The 21,701-nt window shown below is 45.1% G+C and overlaps 1 protein-coding gene across 1 annotated transcript in view; it reads right to left on the reverse strand.

Moving 5' to 3' along the window:
- The window catches only part of LOC136685109 (cytoplasmic phosphatidylinositol transfer protein 1-like), a 93,669-nt gene extending 79,031 nt beyond the window's left edge, over window positions 1–14,638 (reverse strand). Inside the window, exons 1-2 of the mRNA XM_066659287.1 lie at window positions 14,115–14,638; window positions 12,835–12,957 (exon numbers count right to left, since the gene is read on the reverse strand). Coding sequence (XP_066515384.1) covers window positions 12,835–12,882 — 48 coding nt within the window. The 5' untranslated portion in view covers window positions 12,883–12,957; window positions 14,115–14,638. The remainder of the gene's footprint in view (window positions 1–12,834; window positions 12,958–14,114) is intronic.
- Between the last annotated feature and the right edge of the window lie 7,063 nt (window positions 14,639–21,701).

The following is a 21,701-nucleotide window of genomic DNA, read 5'->3' on the forward strand; positions in this document are numbered from 1 at the left end:
CTGTCCTCAACCAATAGCGCTGCTGCTTTGGCCTGAACAGCTCCAGGGACCTGGAGGTTGTGGGTTTGATTCCCGCTCCGAGTGACTGTCTGTGAGGAGTGTGGTGTGTTCTCCCTGTGTCTGCGTGGGTTTCCTCCGGGTGACTGTCTGTGAGGAGTGTGGTGTGTTCTCCCTGTGTCTGCGTGGGTTTCCTCCGGGTGACTGTCTGTGAGGAGTATGGTGTGTTCTCTCTGTGTCTGCGTGGGTTTCCTCCCACAGTCCAAAAACACACGTTGGTAGGTGGATTGGAGACTCAAAAGTGTCCCTAGGTGTGAGTGTGTGTGTGTGTGTTGCCCTGTGAAGGACTGGCGCCCCCTCCAGGGTGTATTCCCGCCTTGTGCCCAATGATCCCACGTAGGCTCTGGACCCACCGCGACTCTGAACTGGATAAGGTTTACAGACAATGAATGGATGGATGGACATCTCCGGTGCCGTCCCTCCTCAGCCCCATGTGTTAAAACCTACTCACCTTAGGTATGTTTTTTAAACCTTGAACAGAGGAACGTATATCATGCCCAATTCGTTTTTAAACACCCAGAAACACAGTATTTTGCCAGGTTTAACATCAACCATAAAAAAGAAACCATAAACTACTTAGTAACACTATCATTCAGGTGTAAAACCCTCAGTGAAGGACTGTTAGGGCCACGTCTTGAGCACTGCAGCTAAAGCCAAAAGGTTCTGTAGAACGTAAGTGATTCTCAAGCTGACGCGTATATTTACAAAACCCACTAACACAAACACATTTACCAAACAAATACCAAATGTTCTCTCCGCATCAAGCCATAGTTAATTTCTGAGGACAGGCTGTTATTATTATTATGAGGATGAAAAGTGGCAGGATAAAAGAGGTCGGTCTGACTGCTCGAGTGTAAATTAAACAGACGTCACTAATTTGACCAAAACAATCTTCCGTGCTGAGGTACGGCCAGCGTGGTCTTTGGCTTGACTTTAGAAAAGGGAAGTGGTTTCAAGCCATCGTCGTCTCCACAGTAACCTGACGGCCTGCCATTAGCGCATTTTCACAACCAAGCACTGATGGGCAAGCACTGCAGTATCCCTGATCCTAATTCAGAACCCCACAGTAAACAAATTAATGAGTAAACAAAGCTCCTGTTAGGTTGACGTTTTGCTTGGACAGTTGCAGTACATTATATTAGCTCAGTAATGGTGCTTTTCCACTGCATCATAACTACTCTACTGGGCACTACTCTCTGTTTACCCCCTCCCCAACTTGTATTCAGTAACGTCTCAAAACCCTGTCTCTAACAAGAACAGGAAACCACAACTGTGGCGGCGGCATTGTTTACTCATGGTGTATCGGCGTGTTGTTGTTGTTTGGGACTGAACACAGCTCCGTCATCAGTTGAGACAGATCAGTAGAGTTTGTTCCTTCCTTGTTGCAGCGTCCAGCTCTCGCTGGATTCTTTCGCCGGCCACCGATCCAAGGAGTGTTTGAACCTCTTCAAAAGACCACGGCGTCATTTTACGAGCTGCCGTCGTGAGTCGGATAAAAACAAACGTGATCTCTGCTGCAGCTGGAGATTTTACAGATGGAGAGTTGGTGCTGGTCGTCTGCGCTGCGTGGCGTAGAGTGACGACTCTCTCTGGACAATCAGTGCTCTGCAAGGTTTACACGCCACGGTTTAGTCCCTACTCGACTCGCTCTGAACCACGAGAGAACAGCCACTAAACAAGAACCCGCTTCCAGAGACAGAATTTGCCTAATGGAAAAGTATAAAAGCCGAGTTGAGTCGAGTCCAGTACCATGCAGTGGAAAAGTAGCATAATGTTTGTTTGGACTCTGTAAGTTCTTGATGCTCTTAAACTCACTGAACTATATTCAAAACATGTGTATCTTTCCCTAAACCCCTCAACAGCACGGCCATCTGTTACTGCAGTCGTCTGGACTGAGCTTCACTGCCCTGAGGGATAGTGCTATCACACCCATGTCCCTGCTCCTAGACCTCATTTGCCCTGCTGTGGAAAATGAGCTTTCAAAAGGCATTGTTTAAATCTCTGTGAAGCCAGATCAGAGGCTCCTACACCACAGACACAAACAACACCGGGAGAAATTACCCAGCATTAGCGTGTTATTACCCTCCCTGAGTTCTTTTGCTGAGACTGACCAGGGCTCCAGCCTCCGGCGAGCAGCCGGCTCAGTCGAGCGCTTATCAGAGATCTTCAGACGTCTTCTGTTGACCCTTTAATCGGTTCCACAGTCTGTCCACAAAACAAACTGAGTTGCTGTCAGCAAAATGTAAACTATGTGTTACCATGTAAGAGGCCTGTTATTACACACAGCTGGGAATGTGTGCAGCATACAAGACGCTACAACTGCATCTCGAACGCTAGCGTGGCCAGCAATGAGTCTTATCTGTGTGTTAAAGCAACAGTACGTACCATTACACTGAAGCTCCACTGAGCTGTGACAGGGATAATAGAGCCTCTTTAATTGCTACTCCAGGCTCAGCCCTGTAGAAACTGCATTATGTAACTTCTAGAGGCAGATCCCTCCCCCTCCAGCTTGATTTCAGGATAGTGCTGTAAAAGTGAATTACACTTCTCAACTGTAGGGGGAGTTCAGGTGCAAAAAATACCAACAAAGTCAGTGTTGTAAAACACTGTTCCTTTAAATGATAATAAGCCGCTCACTGTTCACCCCGACCCTGAGTGCACAGCAGTGAGGAGCGAGCAGCAGGGAGTTTTTACTCAGTGCTCTTATTTCTCCACGCTCATGGTGTCTATTTTGCTGCATTTAACCTCGTCGTGCCTTTAAACAAAATATCCTCATAAATAAAACACGGCTTTCACGATAAATAAACTCTGTCACACAGAAAATAGACTGTTTGTGTGTGTAAAAGGATGTTTCAGGGCATTTAATGAATCACCATCACAGCATTTCTGTCTTCACTTGCCTCCCAGCACTCATCAAGGAAGTATCACAGTCCACACCCCAGGCTAATGCCTCTCTCACCCAATCACAACCTCCGTAAGACATCTCAGATGGGACCTTGATCAAATCACAGCCGTCCTCATTGATACCAGCTGGAAATGGGTGTAAACAGCTGGGCAGATGTGTTCAGATGCCTAAAGATGATCTCACATTTCCTGTGTGGCTCTTGGAGACTAGAACTTTGTTTACAAAATAAACTCAAAATCGTTTCCTTTTCTTGGAAAAAACTCTTGACCAAAACCAGAAGCAAGTCTGAGGTCCTTGTTTGGCGAAGTGGGTAGGAAAGCTCTCTGTGAGTCAATGAGGTGAAATTTAATCACAGCTTGTTCCACCGCCAGCTGCGACAAACACAGAGGGCCCAAAGGGCATGCAAATGCAAACTCTGCTTTAATGCACTGCGCTGAGCTGCATTCCAGCCATTAAATCCAGCCCTGCCACCAACTGCGCTCACAAAGCAAATAAAGGTTTTGGCGTCCTTTCTGGTGGAAGGTACCTGAACCAGACAAGTCAGGGCTGCGGCGTCTAGAGGCATTCCGCTCAACTGCATAGAAGCCATCGCCTAATGGTGGACGATTCGATCTGGATCCAATTGTTTATCAATTAATGGAGCGTCGTTTGTTTCCAGACACTTGTGGCAAAGGAAAACAGTTTACAAAGTCCTAGACAAAGGTGAAACCAAATGTCCACACGCTCACATCCACCATAAATCGAAGTCAGACGCTACCTCGGCTGTATCTCTCTCTGCGGCGTTCAGACATGAGCGATAAGTGCTGACCCAGAGCAGAGCCAGGCCGTGGGTAACTGGGCTGATAATCGTGTTTGCGTTACAGCGAGGGTGAACTTTCGCAGATACTCTTTACAGCCACAGATTTATGGTAAGCACCATTTCACTCAGTTGATAATCTGGGAGCCGTGCGAGTCGGCGATAAGAGAAATACACACAACTCCGCAGATGGCTTCAGAATTGGGAGCTTATTTCCAAATTGAAGAGGAAAGAAATTGGATTCTATTTTTGCAATAAACACCGTTCACACCGTGTATTAGAGAGGATTAGGGGCAATTGCACAAGCGCAGCGTTAATCCTATGCTTTTTTTTTTTTGCGTGAGAAAGAGAATTAAAGAAATCCCACACTGGAGCCTGGAGGTTGTGTTCAAACGTTTGTTGTTTTACAGATGGGTTTCAGACTGACAATCTGCTGGGAACAATACAGGGTCTTTAACAGCAAACAGGAAGCAGGACAGACTCCTCAAACTCGTAGTTTGTAATGCATTACTCCCTATTTACCTGAAGATACTCTTTTCAAAAGACCACCCATTCATTCATTCATTATCTGTAACCCTTATCCAGTTCAGGGTCGCGGTGGGTCCAGAGCCTACCTGGAATCATTGGGCGCAAGGTAGGAATACACCCTGGAGGGGGCGCCAGTCCTTCACAGGGCAACACAGACACACACATTCACTCACACACTCACACCTACGGACACTTTGGAGTCGCCAATCCACCTACCAACGTGTGTTTTTGGACTGTGGGAGAAAACCAGAGCACCCGGAGGAAACCCACGCAGACACAGAGAGAACACACCACACTCCTCACAGACAGTCACCCGGAGGAAACCCATGCAGACACAGGGAGAACACACCACACTCCTCACAGACAGTCACCCGGAGGAAACCCACGCAGACACAGGGAGAACACACGACCCAAAAGACCACCCACTAATAAATAATACCTTGTACTTATATAACGCTTTTCAGGAACCCCCAAAAACGCTTACAGTTTGTAATAAACAATAGGAAGACAGATAACACCAACCCCATGATACAGACACTTAGACAGAAGTAGATACAGCAGGACGGGACGTATTACGATTATGAAATATTATGAAGCAACAAATAGACAATTGGTATTAGATTAACTCTAATACTGGTCAAACTTCCTGAACACAATGAGTCTCTACTTAACCCACGACATTTAAACCTCTCCTTCAAAGCCTCAAGTGACATGTTGTGCAATGATGAGAAAGGTATTTTTCTGCAGTTACACCCAAATCAGTTAGCATTCGGCTTACAGCATACCGTCCTATGCACAAACCACCCCTCCGTGTGTGTCCCAACTGCACATGGACTCCTGAGAGATGACCATTCTAGATTATAGACCCCCAGATGTTGGGTCAGTGTTATTAGTGTATACAGGGTCTTATTTTCCACAAGTGAACACAGTTCTGCTTTTGTCAAAGCCCCACAGCAGCGTCCTCCCCCTGTGTAAACAGCCCTGTTCCTTTAAACGATAACGAGCCGCTCGCTGTTCACCCCGACCCCGACCCACAGCAGTGAGGAGCATACAGCAGAAGCTCTGGTTTTTAGCCGTTTTCGCTCTGTTCTCTTTCTTCTCCGTTTTTACTCAGTGCTCGTATTTCTCCGCTCTTTGTCTCAGCAGATCAAAACAGCCTTGTCTTGTTGTTATTCACAGTGTGTGGGTTGCACACATGCACTGAACAAGTGATTTTGTTTTTTACAGATCCTCTTTAATGCTACAGAGTATATGTGTTGACACTAAACTGCCAGATAAATGTACGTTATTGTCCAGTCAAAGTCAGTCCCAGGGAAGGGTTAAAGTGAGGTGACAGAAAAAAGAGCCTGCCTCGGGTAAAGACGTCAGAGTTTGGCAGGGTTTCAGGACAAGGCTTGACTTCCCTGAGACGCTCTGTGAATAATGCAGGAGTTCAGGGGGGGAAAACTACAGCGGAAATGCATGTGCAGTGATTCAGCGAGGTGAGGTTTGAACAGCCCGCTGCTGACTCACCCTCGCAGGTGCATCCCTCGCCTGTGCTGACAGGTGTGTCGCTTACTACACGCTCGGAGTGTGTTCTCGGACCACGGCGTGCTGTCGACAACGCTTCAGGGTGTGACTGTCCCTTTTCACCTTCCTGAATTCTGCTGCCTACCCATTTTTCTAAGGATCTGTGATTGGAGATAGACTTGGTTTGGTTTCGTTTGTCTTCTGCTAAAAGATCAGTTACTGATGCTGGGTTGTTGGCTTTGCCATGACGATGGTGATGATGCCTCTGTGATCTGACACTCCCCTGCGTTTATCAGTGGACAGGACCATGTTCTGGGTCTTAATGAAATGTCTGTGACCTGCTTTGGTCAAAATACCACAAGGATCAAACCCCACATCAACCCGTTTGGCTGTTTCTGTACCCGTTTGGAAGCTGTTTTGATCGCTCGGGTTTTCCTGTTTAATCGTTTCCATTGTTATTTCTATATTTATATCTGTTTTTATAACCTACTAACCATCCATAGATCTATCTTTTAGATTGTCTCCGCAGGAATATTCATTACAGAGGCACTAAAACTGCCACCGGACCCTGGAGTAACGTTCTTGGTGTAAGTTACTAAAATTCACTAAAAGCGGTAAGTACCTGCAATTCCATGGCTACTACTGGCTGTTTTGCCTGTTCAGAGTGTGGCATGTTTAGTTTAACGCCCTTTTCCACCTCTAGCGATAAATATAGTGGTTGTATTTGTAGTAAGTGTCAGCTAGTTAGCTCTCTGGTGGATAAAGTGGACCAGCTAGAAGTGCGCATCCGGAGCTTATTATTGTTGAGGGATAAACAGCGAGATTCAGTGTTAGCAACTCCGGGTGCCTTAGGGAGAGTTAGCACCCCCACGACTCCGGCGTTAGAGCCCTCACAGCGGGGTGAATGGGTGACGTCTCGGCGTCATAGCCGGAGAGCTAAGGCTGATGCTAACGCTGAGGCCAAAGCTAGCCCACCGGGACACCACGCTCCTCCGATTCGCGTGTCAAACAGGTTTGCCCCGCTCAGCGAAGCACCCGCTGAGGAGCCTGTTAAGAGTGCTCTGGTTATAGGAGACTCTATTGTTCGGCACGTGAAATTAGCTACTCCTTTAGGGGCGCCGGCAGTAACAGTTAGCTGTTTATCGGGAGCCAGAGCGCCGGATATTAGTGGCAACCTTAGACTGTTAGCTAATAGGAGATATTCGAGGGTAGTCATTCATGTAGGGGCCAATGATATTCGTCTGCGGCAGTCTGAGGTAACTAAGGGTAATATTACAGAGGTGATTAAACTGGCCCAGACGATGTCCGATGCCGTAATCTGCTCTGGTCCCATACCAATGCGGCGTGGCGACGAAGCTTACAGCAGACTTTGGGCGTTAAACTGCTGGATGTCCAAGTGGTGTTCCGAAAATCAAGTGGGCTTTATAGACAATTGGTTACGTTTTGAGGGCAAGCCTGGTCTTATAGGTAGGGATGGTATCCACCCCACGCGGGAGGGTGCTGCCTTACTTTCTTGCAGTATAGCACATAGTCTTTTAGTTAGTCGGCAGAGTAGTGTAGATAGCTGCTGACAATCCAGAGCCGGGACCAGGCCGCAGACAGACAGGCTAAACCGACCGTCTGCGAACTGTCTTGAGGCGTCACCCAGGTTCAACTGTATTGAGACTGTGTCTTTCCCCCGAACTAAATGTAAAAGTAGAAAAACAAAATCAGCCTGTTTCAGCAACCTAATCAATATTAAATCATACACAACACCTAGCAGCAACACCTCAGAACTAAAATTTGGGTTACTCAACATAAGATCGCTAAACTCAAAAGCACTCATCGTAAATGATATTATAAGTGATCATAAATTCAATGTTTTCTGTCTCACGGAAACGTGGGTTAAACCAAATGAATATTTAGCACTAAATGAAGCCACCCCCCTAGGCTATAATTATGCACATAGCCCAAGAATATCAGGCAAAGGAGGTGGAGTATGTGTAATTTACCAAAATACCCTAGAAATTAGTCTTAAACAATGTGACACCTTTTCTTCTTTTGAGGTTCTCTCCACTATTATTACAAATCCGGTCACAAAAAAGGACGCATTTTTATTATGCAACATTTACAGACCACCAGGGCCTTACTTAGAATTTCTGAAAGAATTCAGCGATTTTGCTACAAACCTAGCGGTGTGCAATCATAAAGTTATAATTGTAGGAGATTTCAATATCCATTTCGAGAAGGAAAGTGACCCACTAAAAAAGGCATTTACCTCAATCTTAGACTCTATTGGTATTACTCAAAATGTAACAGGGCCTACACACTACTGCAGCCACACTTTAGACTTAGTTCTGACACTAGGTCTTAACATTGACAAAATTAATATCTTACCGCAATCCTCAGCAATCTCCGATCATTACTTAATTTCATATGAGCTACGTTTTAGCCATAATATATGTAAGAACCCTCGCTATTCTACAAGGCGTATAATAAAACCATCTACCGCCCTACAATTTATAGAAAACCTACCAGAACTATCGACCCCAGTTCCAACTCCATCAGACCCAATGGACCTAGATGTACTAACTGACTACCTAGAAAATACCTGTCGATCTACTTTAGAAAAGGTAGCACCACTTAAACATAAAAGTATAAGACAGAAAAAGCTCGCACCATGGTATAACGATAAGACCCGTACTTTAAAACAAACATTACGAAAACTAGAGCGGAAATGGCGATCAACCAAGCTTGAAGTGTTTCATTCTGCCTGGAAGGACAGCCTTATAGAGTATAGAAATGCCCTCACTAAAGCTCGCTCAGCATATCTGGCCTCGCTGATCTCCAATAATAAAAATAATCCGAGAGCACTGTTTAGTGTGTTTTCTAGAATTACAAAAAATCAAGCAGGTTCTGAACAACTAATTCCAGCAACTCTCACCAGTAAAGATTTTTTGGACTTTTTTAATAATAAAATTGAGAATATTAGACAACAAACTCTAGCCACAGGATCAAATCCATCCTGGCTGCCACCTGATGTGAATGAAATAAAACATAATATAACTGTAAAAGAAAGACTTGAAACCTTTTACCCACTCCCACAATTAGAACTAGAGAAGATTATCACCTCCGCAAACTGTACAACTTGCACACTTGACGCAATTCCCACAAAGTTGCTCAAAGAAGTACTACCAGCTATTATTGATCCTCTTTTAACTATAGTAAACTCATCGCTTAGTCTGGGCCATGTACCCAAAGCTTTTAAACTAGCAGTTATTAAACCTATGATCAAGAAACCAAATCTTGATGCTAGTACACTGTCTAATTACAGGCCTATTTCTAATTTGCCATTTCTGTCTAAGATCTTAGAAAGAGCTGTGGCCCAACAACTTAGTTCATATCTACATAAGAATCATATATATGAAAAATTCCAATCTGGATTCAGGCAACATCATAGTACAGAGACAGCTCTAGTCAAGATAACAAATGATCTTCTTCTTGCCTCTGATCAAGGCCACGTATCCCTGTTGGTGCTTCTTGACCTAAGCGCAGCCTTCGATACAATAGACCACAATATTCTCATAGAAAGGTTAGAAAACATGGTTGGAATCACAGGGACAGCCCTATTATGGTTCAAATCTTACTTAACGGAACGTTATCAATTCGTAAAAGTAAACAATCTAAATTCAAATTATTCTAAAGTAAGATTTGGAATTCCACAAGGCTCTATTTTAGGACCATTATTATTTACATTATACATGTTACCGCTAGGCACAGTTATAAGAAACCATGACATTAACTTTCACTGTTACGCAGACGACACACAATTGTATATTTCAGCCAAGCCCGATGACAAACACAGATTAAAGAAAATAGAGGACTGTGTAAAAGACGTGAAAGACTGGATGTTGCGTAACTTCCTCCTTCTAAACAGCAACAAAACAGAGGTCCTGCTTTTGGGTCCAAAAGTGACAAGAAATAAATTATCAGATTTAATTTTAGATCTAGCTAACTTTCCAGTTAAACCTGGTTCAGCAGCAAAAAATCTTGGTGTCATAATTGACCCGGATTTATCATTTGATCAACACATAGGTAGTATCACTAGGACAGCTTTTTTACATCTTCGCAATATTGCTAAGATTAGAAATGCCTTATCCCTCCAGGACGCAGAAACATTAGTACATGCCTTTATTACTTCAAGGCTTGACTACTGTAACGCACTACTGTCAGGATGCACCAGCAGCAATTTAAGAAAACTTCAACTAGTTCAAAATGCTGCAGCTAGGGTCCTCACTAAAACTAGAAAATTTGAACATATCAGCCCAGTTTTATCATCACTTCATTGGCTGCCTGTTAAATTCCGCATTGACTACAAAATTTTGTTATTAACATATAAAGCTCTACATGGGCTTGCTCCTGAATATCTTCAAGATACAATTTCCTATTATGAGCCTCCACGTTCACTCAGATCACAGAATACTGGATTTTTAAATGTTCCCAGAATTCAGAAGGCCTCAGCTGGGGGAAGAGCCTTTTCTTATAAAGCCCCCCAACTCTGGAATGATCTTCCAAAAAATGTTCGGGACTCAGACACAGTCGCAATCTTCAAATGTAGGCTAAAAACTCATTTGTTTAGTTTATCATTTGGTAGCTAATGCTCCCCCATAGATAAAGGCGGCAGATCCGGGGGGTCCATGGACACAGGGAATTATAGTATACTGAGACGCTGGTGCTGTCGTCCCGCCGCTTCTCGCGATCACTCAGGTTTGTTGACGGTGGAGCGGAGGGATGCCAGTGTTTCAGGATGCTCCCGTGTCTGTGTGTCCTTCTGGTTCTCTCCTTTTAGTTAATGCTGTCATAGTCAGATCTGCCGGAGTCATTAGCCACACTCTGGAAATTTTCATATTTTCTACTTTACAAACACAAAACAGTTCAAAACTAATTCCATCCCTTTACATCTTTCCGAGTAAACGACTGCCCACCTGTCTGTCTGGACACTGATGGATGACTGTCGAGATCCTCCTCCACGCTTCAGACCAGCTGCCCACGCTCCAGCAACCACCAAGTGCCTTGAAGCTGTCCCTACACTGAAGTTCTCATGGACTACTAACTATCATCACCAGTAGATTGACCAGAGGAGGATGGGTCACCCCTTGTGAGCCTTGGTTCCTCCCAAGGTTTCTTCCTCAGCTGGGGGAGTTTTTCCTTGCCACTGTCGCCCCTGGCTTGCTCACTTGAGGGTTTTACATTTGTCTTTACATTTCATGTCAAATCTTGTCTTACTGGAATTCTGTGAAGCTGCTTTGTGACAACATCAGTTGTGAAAAGCGCTATATAAATAAATTTGATTTGATTTGATTTGATTTGATTTGTTCTCCCCCCTCTCTTAACAGCCCTGTTCACAAGTTACACAAGTTGTGTTTATCAATTTTAAATCAATGCACAGTGCCTACCTGGAATCATTGGGCACAAGGCGGGAATACACCCTGGAGGGGGCGCCAGTTCTTCACAGGGCAACACACACTCACACATTCACTCACACACTCACACCTACGGACACTTTTGAGTCACCAATCCACCTACCAACGTGTGTTTTTGGACTGTGGGTGGAAACCGGAGCACCCGGAGGAAACCCACGCAGACACAGGGAGAACACACCACACTCCTCACAGACAGTCACCCGGAGCGGGAATCGAACCCACAACCTCCTGGTCCCTGGAGCTGTGTGACTGCAACACTACCTGCTGCGCCACCGTGCCGCCTGACAATACACTTCAGGTGCTTTAAAATAAGGTATGTACATATCCTTCTTCTCCTACTGTCAACTTATATCCGCTCTCTCGGTGTGGCAGGATATGAACTCTCGTCATGGTCATTGGCTCGTGATAAGAGTTTATCCAAGGCGTCCAGTCAGCACCGCAGAGACGTCCGAGGCTCAGACGGGACAAAGACAAACATCACGTCGAGCTGGAGTCCAAGAAATACCGGAATGCATGGTTATCAGGGCGGTGGAGTCAGGAGGAAGACAAGTGGCGACAGATTTCTATACTTCAGCACTAAACAAGTATCTGGTAGCACTTAAAACTGTGGGTTGGCTTTCTTTTTACTTTCTGCTAAAAATGAAAAGCCAAAACTTCCCTCAGCACTACTTCTATATTAGGTCACGTTCTGTGAGATGTGAGATGTAGAACAGCCTGCTCTTATTAAGAGTTTTGAAACCGAGAGCTAGGAGGTGATTAAAGGTTCCTCTATTCAGTGGTAAACAAAATTAACATGCAGGGTTATGCCAACACATTACGCAAAAAGAAATGAAGAGGATGCTATGACTGCACATCAAAGTCAACACATTCAAGATTAACAACGTACTCTAATCCGTATTATAAGCCATAGGTTTATGAACACCACTAATGGCGGCGTTCATGATTGTAATCACCATGCTCTCCAGCCCGTTTGCACGCTGGAAACTGGTCTAACATGTTTACGAAGTCGCGCTGTCAGTGAACAATTAATACAAATACAAAGCGGCTTGGTCAGACATGCTAGGCTTCCTCTTGCGCTGCTCATACCAGAAAAAACATTGAAAATCATGAACAGAAAGGAGGGCATGACTTTATTCCTGCTCCATAGGTGGATAACACTGAGTTATTTTTGCTGTTTCAGATTATTTAGGTAGGAACTGACTCTAAATTCAGGAGAGCGCTAACGGCATGAAAGTAAACACAGAGCGAAAGTGCTACAAAACTAAACAGCTCGAGTTACACATGAGATTCTGTGGTAAGTCAAACCAGACATATGTAAAAACAGTAGTGTTTCACCTCACACACATCATTCCACCTTTAAGGACGCTGAGCTTCTGAATGTAAACAAACCAGATATAGCTGCAGTTCACCACAATCGTAGCCGTTCCTGTAATGGGCGATATATAAGTGGTGTGATATGTAGGAGGGGGCTTTCGACGTTATTGCAGTTCAGACGTTGCCACTAGAGGTTGCGCATCTTGAATCTTGACAAATGCATCTTTAAGCCCTTATCCGTTTGTAAACCAAGCTCATCTTACCTCTTCCACCGTCAGTGGCATGCATATCCTGTACTCCTTCATCAGCATGTTCCTCGCTGTGTCTGTAAACCAGTATGGACTTGCAGAATCTCTGAAGGGCACCCCTAAAGTCCTAAAAAAACCCTGTGAAGATGATAGAACATGACTCAATCTGAGCATTTCGATTTCAGCAGAGTGTGTAACATCATGGCTGTAACCGTTAATGAGCTATTCCTAAGGTTTTCCATCACAAATCTTTTCAATTCTTTTTACAATCTCATTCTGAATCTGATGTGAATAACTGTACTGACTCTGTTCACAGTGGTGCTGAAAGGAACAAGGCGTCTGTTTACAACACAAACAAAGCCTTAAAATAAACCCTAACTCCAACTCTAAACACCCACACGTCATCTGAGTGTTCTCATGAACTGTAGATGATATTGCAGGTGAAATATACATATATGCCCCTCCACTCATGGGTTAAACCCCTAAAACTCATCTGCATTGCACTTTTTTGAATATATTACTACCCCAGTAATCAAGGAACGTCCCTGGACGTTCAAAATAGGTCTAAAAGTAGTCTGTCCGTCAAGGACATATTTTAAACGTCAATAGACGTCCAAAATCCATCTTAATAAGTTAGTTAAGTGGTGACCAATCGATAACGTCAGTGGACGTCCAAAACACGTTTTATACAAGTAATTTATTTCGGAACCAATTAATAACGTCAACGGACGTCCAAAATACGTCTAATAGTCGTCTGTGTTTGTACGTCTTTTCAACTTTCATTTTCAACCTTAAGAGAACGTTGATTAGAAGGCAGTCATTACGTTATTTCAACGTTGAATCAACGGCTAAATGTTTACTGGGAAGCAAAATATCTTCTAGATATAGCGTAACTGCAGATTTATTAATATGAAATTAGTCCCCACCTCTATGTCCATACACCCACCCCTCTGCTGTTAGCCTGCCCCACCACAGAAGCAGACAGGATTGGTTGCTTAAGTATATGACGTCACAAACCCTTGCTTTCTGAATTCACCCTTTTTGAAACTCTCTATGGGACACTGCAGTCCAAAAGCACAAATCCTCACCCTATAACGTAAGCAACACCACATGCAAATGCTAACAACCTCAAACACTTAATTTGCACTCTTTAAACTCTTCAGACGCCTGGTTCCATTCAGCACCGCTCTGAAGATTTCTGGCTCTGCACGTTTCACACCAAATTACTCACAATTACTTTTTTTTACATTTTAACATATTACATATGTCTCCTTTAACTGTTCGTCTAAACTTACCTCAAGCTTCCCAACAACGAAAGGCAGCTTCAAACGAAACAAAACGGAGGCGCTGCCGTTTATAAAACCTCTTTAAAGACACTTTACCGCACTCTCTGAAACGTTTCCGAGCTTATTGGTGACACAAAGTACGACAGGGTAAAAACGAAAGGCCGAAAACATGACTAAAACGAAAGAGGTAACACAGATAACGGAAAACGTAACGCAGTGAACGTTGGAGGTGTGAAAGCGACCGTTACGATTCGAACGATTCTAAATCAAGAAAAAGGCGGGAAAGTTGTTCTTTAGCGCGCCAGAGCCGCGGGAATCAGAGTCGGTTGTTCGCTCCTCATCTTCCGCGGGAACGGTACCGAAGCGGTTCGGTTTCTCGGTCCGCGCAGCTGCGGTTCGAGCGGTACTCGGGAACCGTACAGAGCTTCTGTGCTTTTAAAAGCTCGTCGGGTGAAGCTTCTTCTTTATCTTTCGTTTGCTTGTCTTTTTAATGTATGTTGTGCGCGTTCGCGACACTCTCTCTGCAGTTGAAAAAGGGAGTGATAGTGAAGATCTCTCTCTCTCTCTCTCTCTCTCTCTCTCTCTCTGTGTGTGTGTGTGTGTGTGGCTGTAAGCACGAGGGGCAGGAAACCACGTTTTTTTTTCCTTGACACAGATGAGAGCGCGGCTGTTCGGTTGCAGAACTTAAGGAATCGACTCCTATTCTGATTCAGTTGAAGTTGATTCTGAAGAGTCGATTCCTGATAATACTTATATATACAGCCATTTGTCAGTCGCTTTTAGTCAAGTTACAGTGCTAGGCCTAATGCAGGGTTAGGAGTCTTGCCCAAGGACACTAGTGGCCACATGAGCCACACACTTGTTCATGTACGATCATGACATTGCTAGTCAGTTTGAGTTGTGTGTGGACCTTGGACAGTGTGTCTCTGGGACATGTCCTCGGACCCAATCAATATAATCTGTAGCGTTTCCGGGTTATAGCTCATTTGCATAAAACCTGAGGGTTGCTGGTGTAGACGGTTATTCATGTCTGAGGTGGGATGCGAAGCATCTGCAGTCCATTATGTAAAGTTTGTTATAGCAAAACACAAAACTCCAGAGTCTCAAGTTGGTCAACAATAAACAACTGAGAAACAATCACACCTGAATATTATAAGTGTCTGTAGGTGTGTGTGTCGCCCTGTGAAGGACCGGCGCCCCCTCCAGGGTGTGTTCCCGCCTTGTAGGCTCTGGACCCACCGCGCCCCTGAACTGGGTAAGGGTTACAGACAATGAATGAATGCCTATCAATGTGTTTCAAACGTTTTTATAAATAAAGCTAATAAATACATCATATATTCAGAAACGTATATTTTACCCTATTTTTCACTTTATCTGAAATAAAACAGGCCCCACAGGTAAAATTGTCTATGTATGAATTGGTTTGTCCATGTTTTGAGTGGAATCGAGTCCAACTCTTTGGTGAGCCGACTCCTTTAAAGATCGACTCCCAGCCCTAAAGAGAGCTAACGGAGTGTCAGTGAAACTTAAGCTTAAGCCAATTTAAACTCACATTCCCATGTTAATTAAACATTTATTTAAGACCCCTCACTGAAAAATATTAAACACTTCAGTGGATTAAAGAGGGATTTTATGTTCTCGGGAATGAACCACTTATAAATACGTGAATACAATCTCTTGTGTTAGTTTTAATTAAAATTATTAAACAATACGAGATCTCTCTGTAGTTACCCATTTAATATAAACCTCTATAACATCTACAAATAAACAATGACAATGTGTGAAACTTGAATACAGTGCGCCATCTACTGGCGAGCAGCAGTACACACAACAACAACACCCACTCTCACTCACTGCAGTGTTGTGGGGAATAACCGAATCCACCGAATATTCAAAACGTCTACCTGCTTCTGTCTCAGCTTTTTGGAGTGTGTTGCAGGAGTCGAATCTCTTGATTCACCGCTCGTTGTGTCCGTTTTGCTGCGTTTAACCTCGTCTTTTGCGCTCTCACATAAACGTGGGTCCTGCGCTGTGATTGGACAGGCTCAGACGAGGGGGCGGGGCTATTCTAAAGTCTCTGCACTTGACGTCAGAAGTGGAGCAGAATCAGAACGACTCGTTTTATCCTGTGTTTTCAGACTCAGGAAGCACACAGAAAACTGACTCGGGGGGTCTTGTTTCACAGTGTGTGGGTTGGTAGACTCCAGATCCCCAAATTAATGTACACATGATTATTGTTTATATGTCCCCATTAAAACAGCATCAACAGGATTCACGGCTCACAGATTATTCCTGTTTGTGTTTTAGTGACAGTGTTGTAGACTGTTAAAAATTCAGTGGACTTCCCCTGTAGTACACATTAACCAAAGTTACAGTGAGTGTGTGTGTGTGTGTGTGTGTTGCAGCTGTGTATTGTTGTGCATACTCCTGTCTGCCGGTAGAGGGTGCTATGAAAGTGCATTTTACAAAATGCTCCAACTTTTCTGGCTGCTATCGCCTCAATTCTGACTCGGGAAATTTCTTTTAGAGCGGAGCACTTCTCATAAAAGCACTTTCATCACTGAACATATATTCATGAACATATTTCCTTGCCATTTTCAGGGTTCAGTATTTAATATTTAAACTGATATTTGCTTAAGACATTAGTATTTATTAGCTACATTAATTATTCCTTAAAGTAAATGTAATGTAAATAAATATATAATCATTATTGCATGCTGTCAAACAGCTCCAGGGTCCTGGAGGTTGTGGGTTCGAGTCCCGCTCAGGGTGACTGTCTGTGAGGAGTGTGGTGTGTTCTCCCTGTGTCTGCGTGGGTTTCCTCCGGGTGACTGTCTGTGAGGAGTGTGGTGTGTTCTCCCTGTGTCTGCGTGGGTTTCCTCCGGGTGACTGTCTGTGAGGAGTGTGGTGTGTTCTCCCTGTGTCTGCGTGGGTTTCCTCTGGGTGACTGTCTGTGAGGAGTGTGGTGTGTTCTCTCTGTGTCTGCGTGGGTTTCCTCCGGGTGACTGTCTGTGAGGAGTGTGGTGTGTTCTCTCTGTGTCTGCGTGGGTTTCCTCCGGGTGACTGTCTGTGATGTGTGTGGTGTGTTTTCTCTGTGTCTGCGTGGGTTTCCTCCGGGTGACTGTCTGTGAGGAGTGTGGTGTGTTCTCCCTGTGTCTGCGTGGGTTTCCTCCGGGTGACTGTCTGTGAGGAGTGTGGTGTGTTCTCCCTGTGTCTGCGTGGGTTTCCTCCGGGTGACTGTCTGTGAGGAGTGTGGTGTGTTCTCTCTGTGTCTGCGTGGGTTTCCTCCGGGTGACTGTCTGTGAGGAGTGTGGTGTGTTCTCTCTGTGTCTGCATGGGTTTCCTCCGGGTGACTGTCTGTGAGGAGTGTGGTGTGTTCTCCCTGTATCTGCGTGGGTTTCCTCCGGGTGACTGTCTGTGAGGAGTGTGGTGTGTTCTCCCTGTGTCTGCGTGGGTTTCCTCCGGGTGCTCCGGTTTCTTCCCACAGTCCAAAAACACACGTTGCAGGTGGATTGGCGACTTGAAAGTGTCCGTAGGTGTGAATGTGTGTGTGTGTCTGTGTTGCCCTGTGAAGGACTGGCGTCCCCTCCGGGGTGTGTTCCCGCCTTGCGCCCGATGATTCCAGGTAGGCTCTGGACCCCCCGCGACCCTGAATTGGATAAGCAGTTACAGATAATGGATGGATGGATGGACTGTCTGTGAGGAGTGTGGTGTGTTCTCTCTGTGTCTGCGTGGGTTTCCTCCGGGTGACTGTCTGTGAGGAGTGTGGTGTGTTCTCCCTGTGTCTGCGTGGGTTTCCTCCGGGTGACTGTCTGTGAGGAGTGTGGTGTGTTCTCCCTGTGTCTGCGTGGGTTTCCTCCGGGTGACTGTCTGTGAGGAGTGTGGTGTGTTCTCCGTGTGTCTGCGTGGGTTTCCTCCGGGTGACTGTCTGTGAGGAGTGTGGTGTGTTCTCCCTGTGTCTGCGTGGGTTTCCTCCGGGTGACTGTCTGTGAGGAGTGTGATGTGTTCTCCCTGTGTCTGCGTGGGTTTCCTCCGGGTGACTGTCTGAGGAGTGTGGTGTGTTCTCCCTGTGTCTGTGTGGGTTTCCTCCGGGTGACTGTCTGAGGAGTGTGGTGTGTTCTCTCTGTATCTGCGTGGGTTTCCTCCGGGTGACTGTCTGTGAGGAGTGTGGTGTGTTCTCCGTGTCTGCGTGGGTTTCCTCCGGGTGACTGTCTGTGAGGAGTGTGGTGTGTTCTCCCTGTGTCTGCGTGGGTTTCCTCCGGGTGACTGTCTGAGGAGTGTGGTGTGTTCTCCCTGTGTCTGTGTGGGTTTCCTCCGGGTGACTGTCTGAGGAGTGTGGTGTGTTCTCTCTGTATCTGCGTGGGTTTCCTCCAGGTGCCTGTCTGTGAGGAGTGTGGTGTGTTCTCTCTGTGTCTGCATGGGTTTCCTCTGGGTGACTGTCTGTGAGGAGTGTGGTGTGTTCTCTCTGTGTCTGTGTGGGTTTCCTCCGGGTGACTGTCTGTGAGGAGTGTGGTGTGTTCTCCCTGTGTCTGCGTGGGTTTCCTCCGGGTGACTGTCTGTGAGGAGGGTGGTGTGTTCTCCCTGTGTCTGCGTGGGTTTCCTCCGGGTGACTGTCTGTGAGGAGTGTGGTGTGTTCTCCCTGTGTCTGCGTGGGTTTCCTCCGGGTGCTCCGGTTTCCTCCCACGCTCCAAAAACATGTTGGTAGGTGGATTAGCAACTCAAAAGTGTCTGTAGGTGTGAGTGTGTGTGTGTGTGTGTGTTGCCCTGTGAAGAACTAGCGCCCCCTGCAGAGTGTGTTCCCGCCTTGCGCCCAGTGATTCCAGGTAGGCTCTGGACCCACCACCACGCTGAACTGGATAAGGGTTACAGACAATGAACAAATGAATGACTAATGTGCTGCTGTAAATATAACAGTAATGTGGCTGTGGTGTAAAGATTCAGAAAGAGTTTACGTTTATAGCTTTGTTCACAATGAATTAAAACACAGAGCAGTATGAAAAAAAATCATTCATTTATTTCAATTACATAAAAAAAATAGAGAAAGCCAAAGCGGTACAGAGGTTATTCATTTTAACCCACGAATGTCGCCTAAAAAGCGAGGAATTTCTGTCAAAAAAAAAAAAAAAATAATAATAATAAGTACACCTCAAATACACAAGGCCTGCAAATACATAGATATGACAAGGCAAAGTGAGTCTAACAGAAAGACAGAAAACAGAATCTCTCATGATAATACTGCCCTGATTCCTCCACAGCGTTGGCACGGAGATTCACTTCTTCATCCTGCTTCAAAACATTCAAAACAAAAGCAGGAATAACATTGATCTCACTGGAGACAGTAGCCTCTGGCTGTCAATCACAAACATTGCTCAAAGACCTGGCAACTGGCTGCAGTTAAGGCAAAATCAGGCTTCATTACAAAGCAACCAAACCGTACTGATTACAGAAAACATTCAATCAAGTAATAACCCTGAAACAAAGGGGTGGGGACGGAGAGGAGTCAGTGTAAACGAGTCTAACTCCTCCCTGTAAACAAGCCTTAACGATGCGTAGAAAAAAAAAACACAAGTTTCTCGAGTTCACACACAAGAGAATCACAGTGTGTGAGAAAGAGAGAGCAGTGTTTAGAAGAAATACATTAGATCACAGTATGACTTTGCAATACTTCTTCTCGACAGGTCTGTACCTGCAAAACAAGGCCTTAATCACCGATAAACAGCTGGACTCCAACTGCATCACAGCTGGAAATAGCCAGATGTTAAGTTCATAGTGCTCTCGAGTGTGCTGTAGTGATTTAACGGGAACCCAGCCTCCAGTTTCGTGTTTAAAAATGGAATGAGCGAGAACTCGTTTGTTTGTTTTATTCGTCTTCACTGGGTCTCGTTCAGATCTGTCGAATATAACGTCGCCGTCAGGACAAGACCGCGTACGTCCAGCACAGTAAGCTCAACTTCAGTGTAGTGTAGTGATGCATGAAACGGAACTGTGCGACTTAACTCACTCGCTCACTCACTCGTTTAACATTTTATAAAAGGCTCCACCCGGGGGCGCTGTTGGAAGCTCTGCGTCAACGACGGTGCCGTTTTTGAAGCAAAGCACTAAATAGCAGTTGCTAAACATGAGTGAGTGAGTGAGTCTCAAGTCAGTTCCAGGATGTGATTCTCATTTAAATACGGATGTACGAGGACTTGTTCTGGCAGCGACTACACAGTGATTCGCTTCAGGTTGATCCAGCGCGGCCGGACTGGGAATGTCATCAATTTGGAGAGAAAAGTAAAAAAGATATTAGGCAAAAATGGCTTTCTATACAATCAAACATCACATGTTGCGGCGAATTCTTCGTAATATATGCACACACGATTTATAAGTCTCTCTAAATAGATATTATTATATATATATTACTCCATTTATCAGTGATAAAAGAAAGTCATCTTCATATATGTTCTAGATTTGTATCAAAACAGTAAGTTCTACAGTAGCAGGGAAGGCATTCGCTGGAGCGAGCCACAAACGCACATTCATTATTAAATCATACCCTCTGTGTACTGTACATATCCGGTACCATTAATGATTCTGGACTAAGACACATGGACTAAGGTGGGAATCGTTATTCAGGAACACTCACTCACTCATAAGGCTGCATGACCCCTGCGTGACCCTTTCATGTCACCTGACCTACACCTACGTTAAAGTGTCGCAGTTCCTCTCTACAGCATCTACACCTCCTCAACGTACACGAATATTCTACACACACTCAGCTCCACTGGCTGTCTGGGGTCCAGCTGTTGCTCTGCATACTTTGTTAGCCCGTTTTTACCCTATACTTTAATAGTCAGGGGCGGTGGTGTGTTAGTGGCGGTTCAGAGTGGATCAGACACAGCAGTGTCTACTGGAGTTTTTAAACCCCTTGGTGTCACTGCTCGACGGAAAGTAGTCCACCGACCACAGCGCCCTGAGTCCATGCAGCAACGGAGGAGTCACTGACTGGGCGTGAGGGTCCTGATCATTAAAGAACAGGGTGGCGCTAATAAAGTATGCAGAGCAACACGGTTAGTCGAGCTGATGAAATGGACTGAGGAGTGTGGAATACTCAGAGAGACCCTGTGTAATGACCTGCGGGACCCCACATACGCAACTAACCATTGTGCTATTCATCGCAACGCTCCAACCACCATGTGGTCAACTCTGTCACATGACCACCACAGCTTCACGAACCTGCGCCTTGTCCCTAAAACGCAGGGTGCACTTCAATAGAACGTATAAATGACATAAATATTGTGTTAACAGCTTTCCGTCACTTCATATAAATCTTCACATAGTGTTAAAGCGTCGTTTCTTGTAAACAAAAACCACACAAACTTCACAAGTACACTTCATTACGGGGATTTGGCCATGAACGCGACGTCCAGATCAATCGCAAACACGAAGGCTAACAAAAGCTGGATATCGGAAAACTCAGCACGCAACTCTTCCATTGATATTGATCACGCTGCATTAATTACGGTGGCGATTCTGCCAGGAAAGGGTTAAAGAGGTCTCTTTTTGCAATACTTTTAAAGAAACACTTTGCAATTTTTGTTTTTGGCTCGTGGGCTC

Source organism: Hoplias malabaricus, unplaced genomic scaffold (genome assembly GCF_029633855.1).
Source record: "Hoplias malabaricus isolate fHopMal1 unplaced genomic scaffold, fHopMal1.hap1 scaffold_74, whole genome shotgun sequence".
Classification (NCBI taxonomy): Eukaryota; Metazoa; Chordata; class Actinopteri; order Characiformes; family Erythrinidae; genus Hoplias; species Hoplias malabaricus.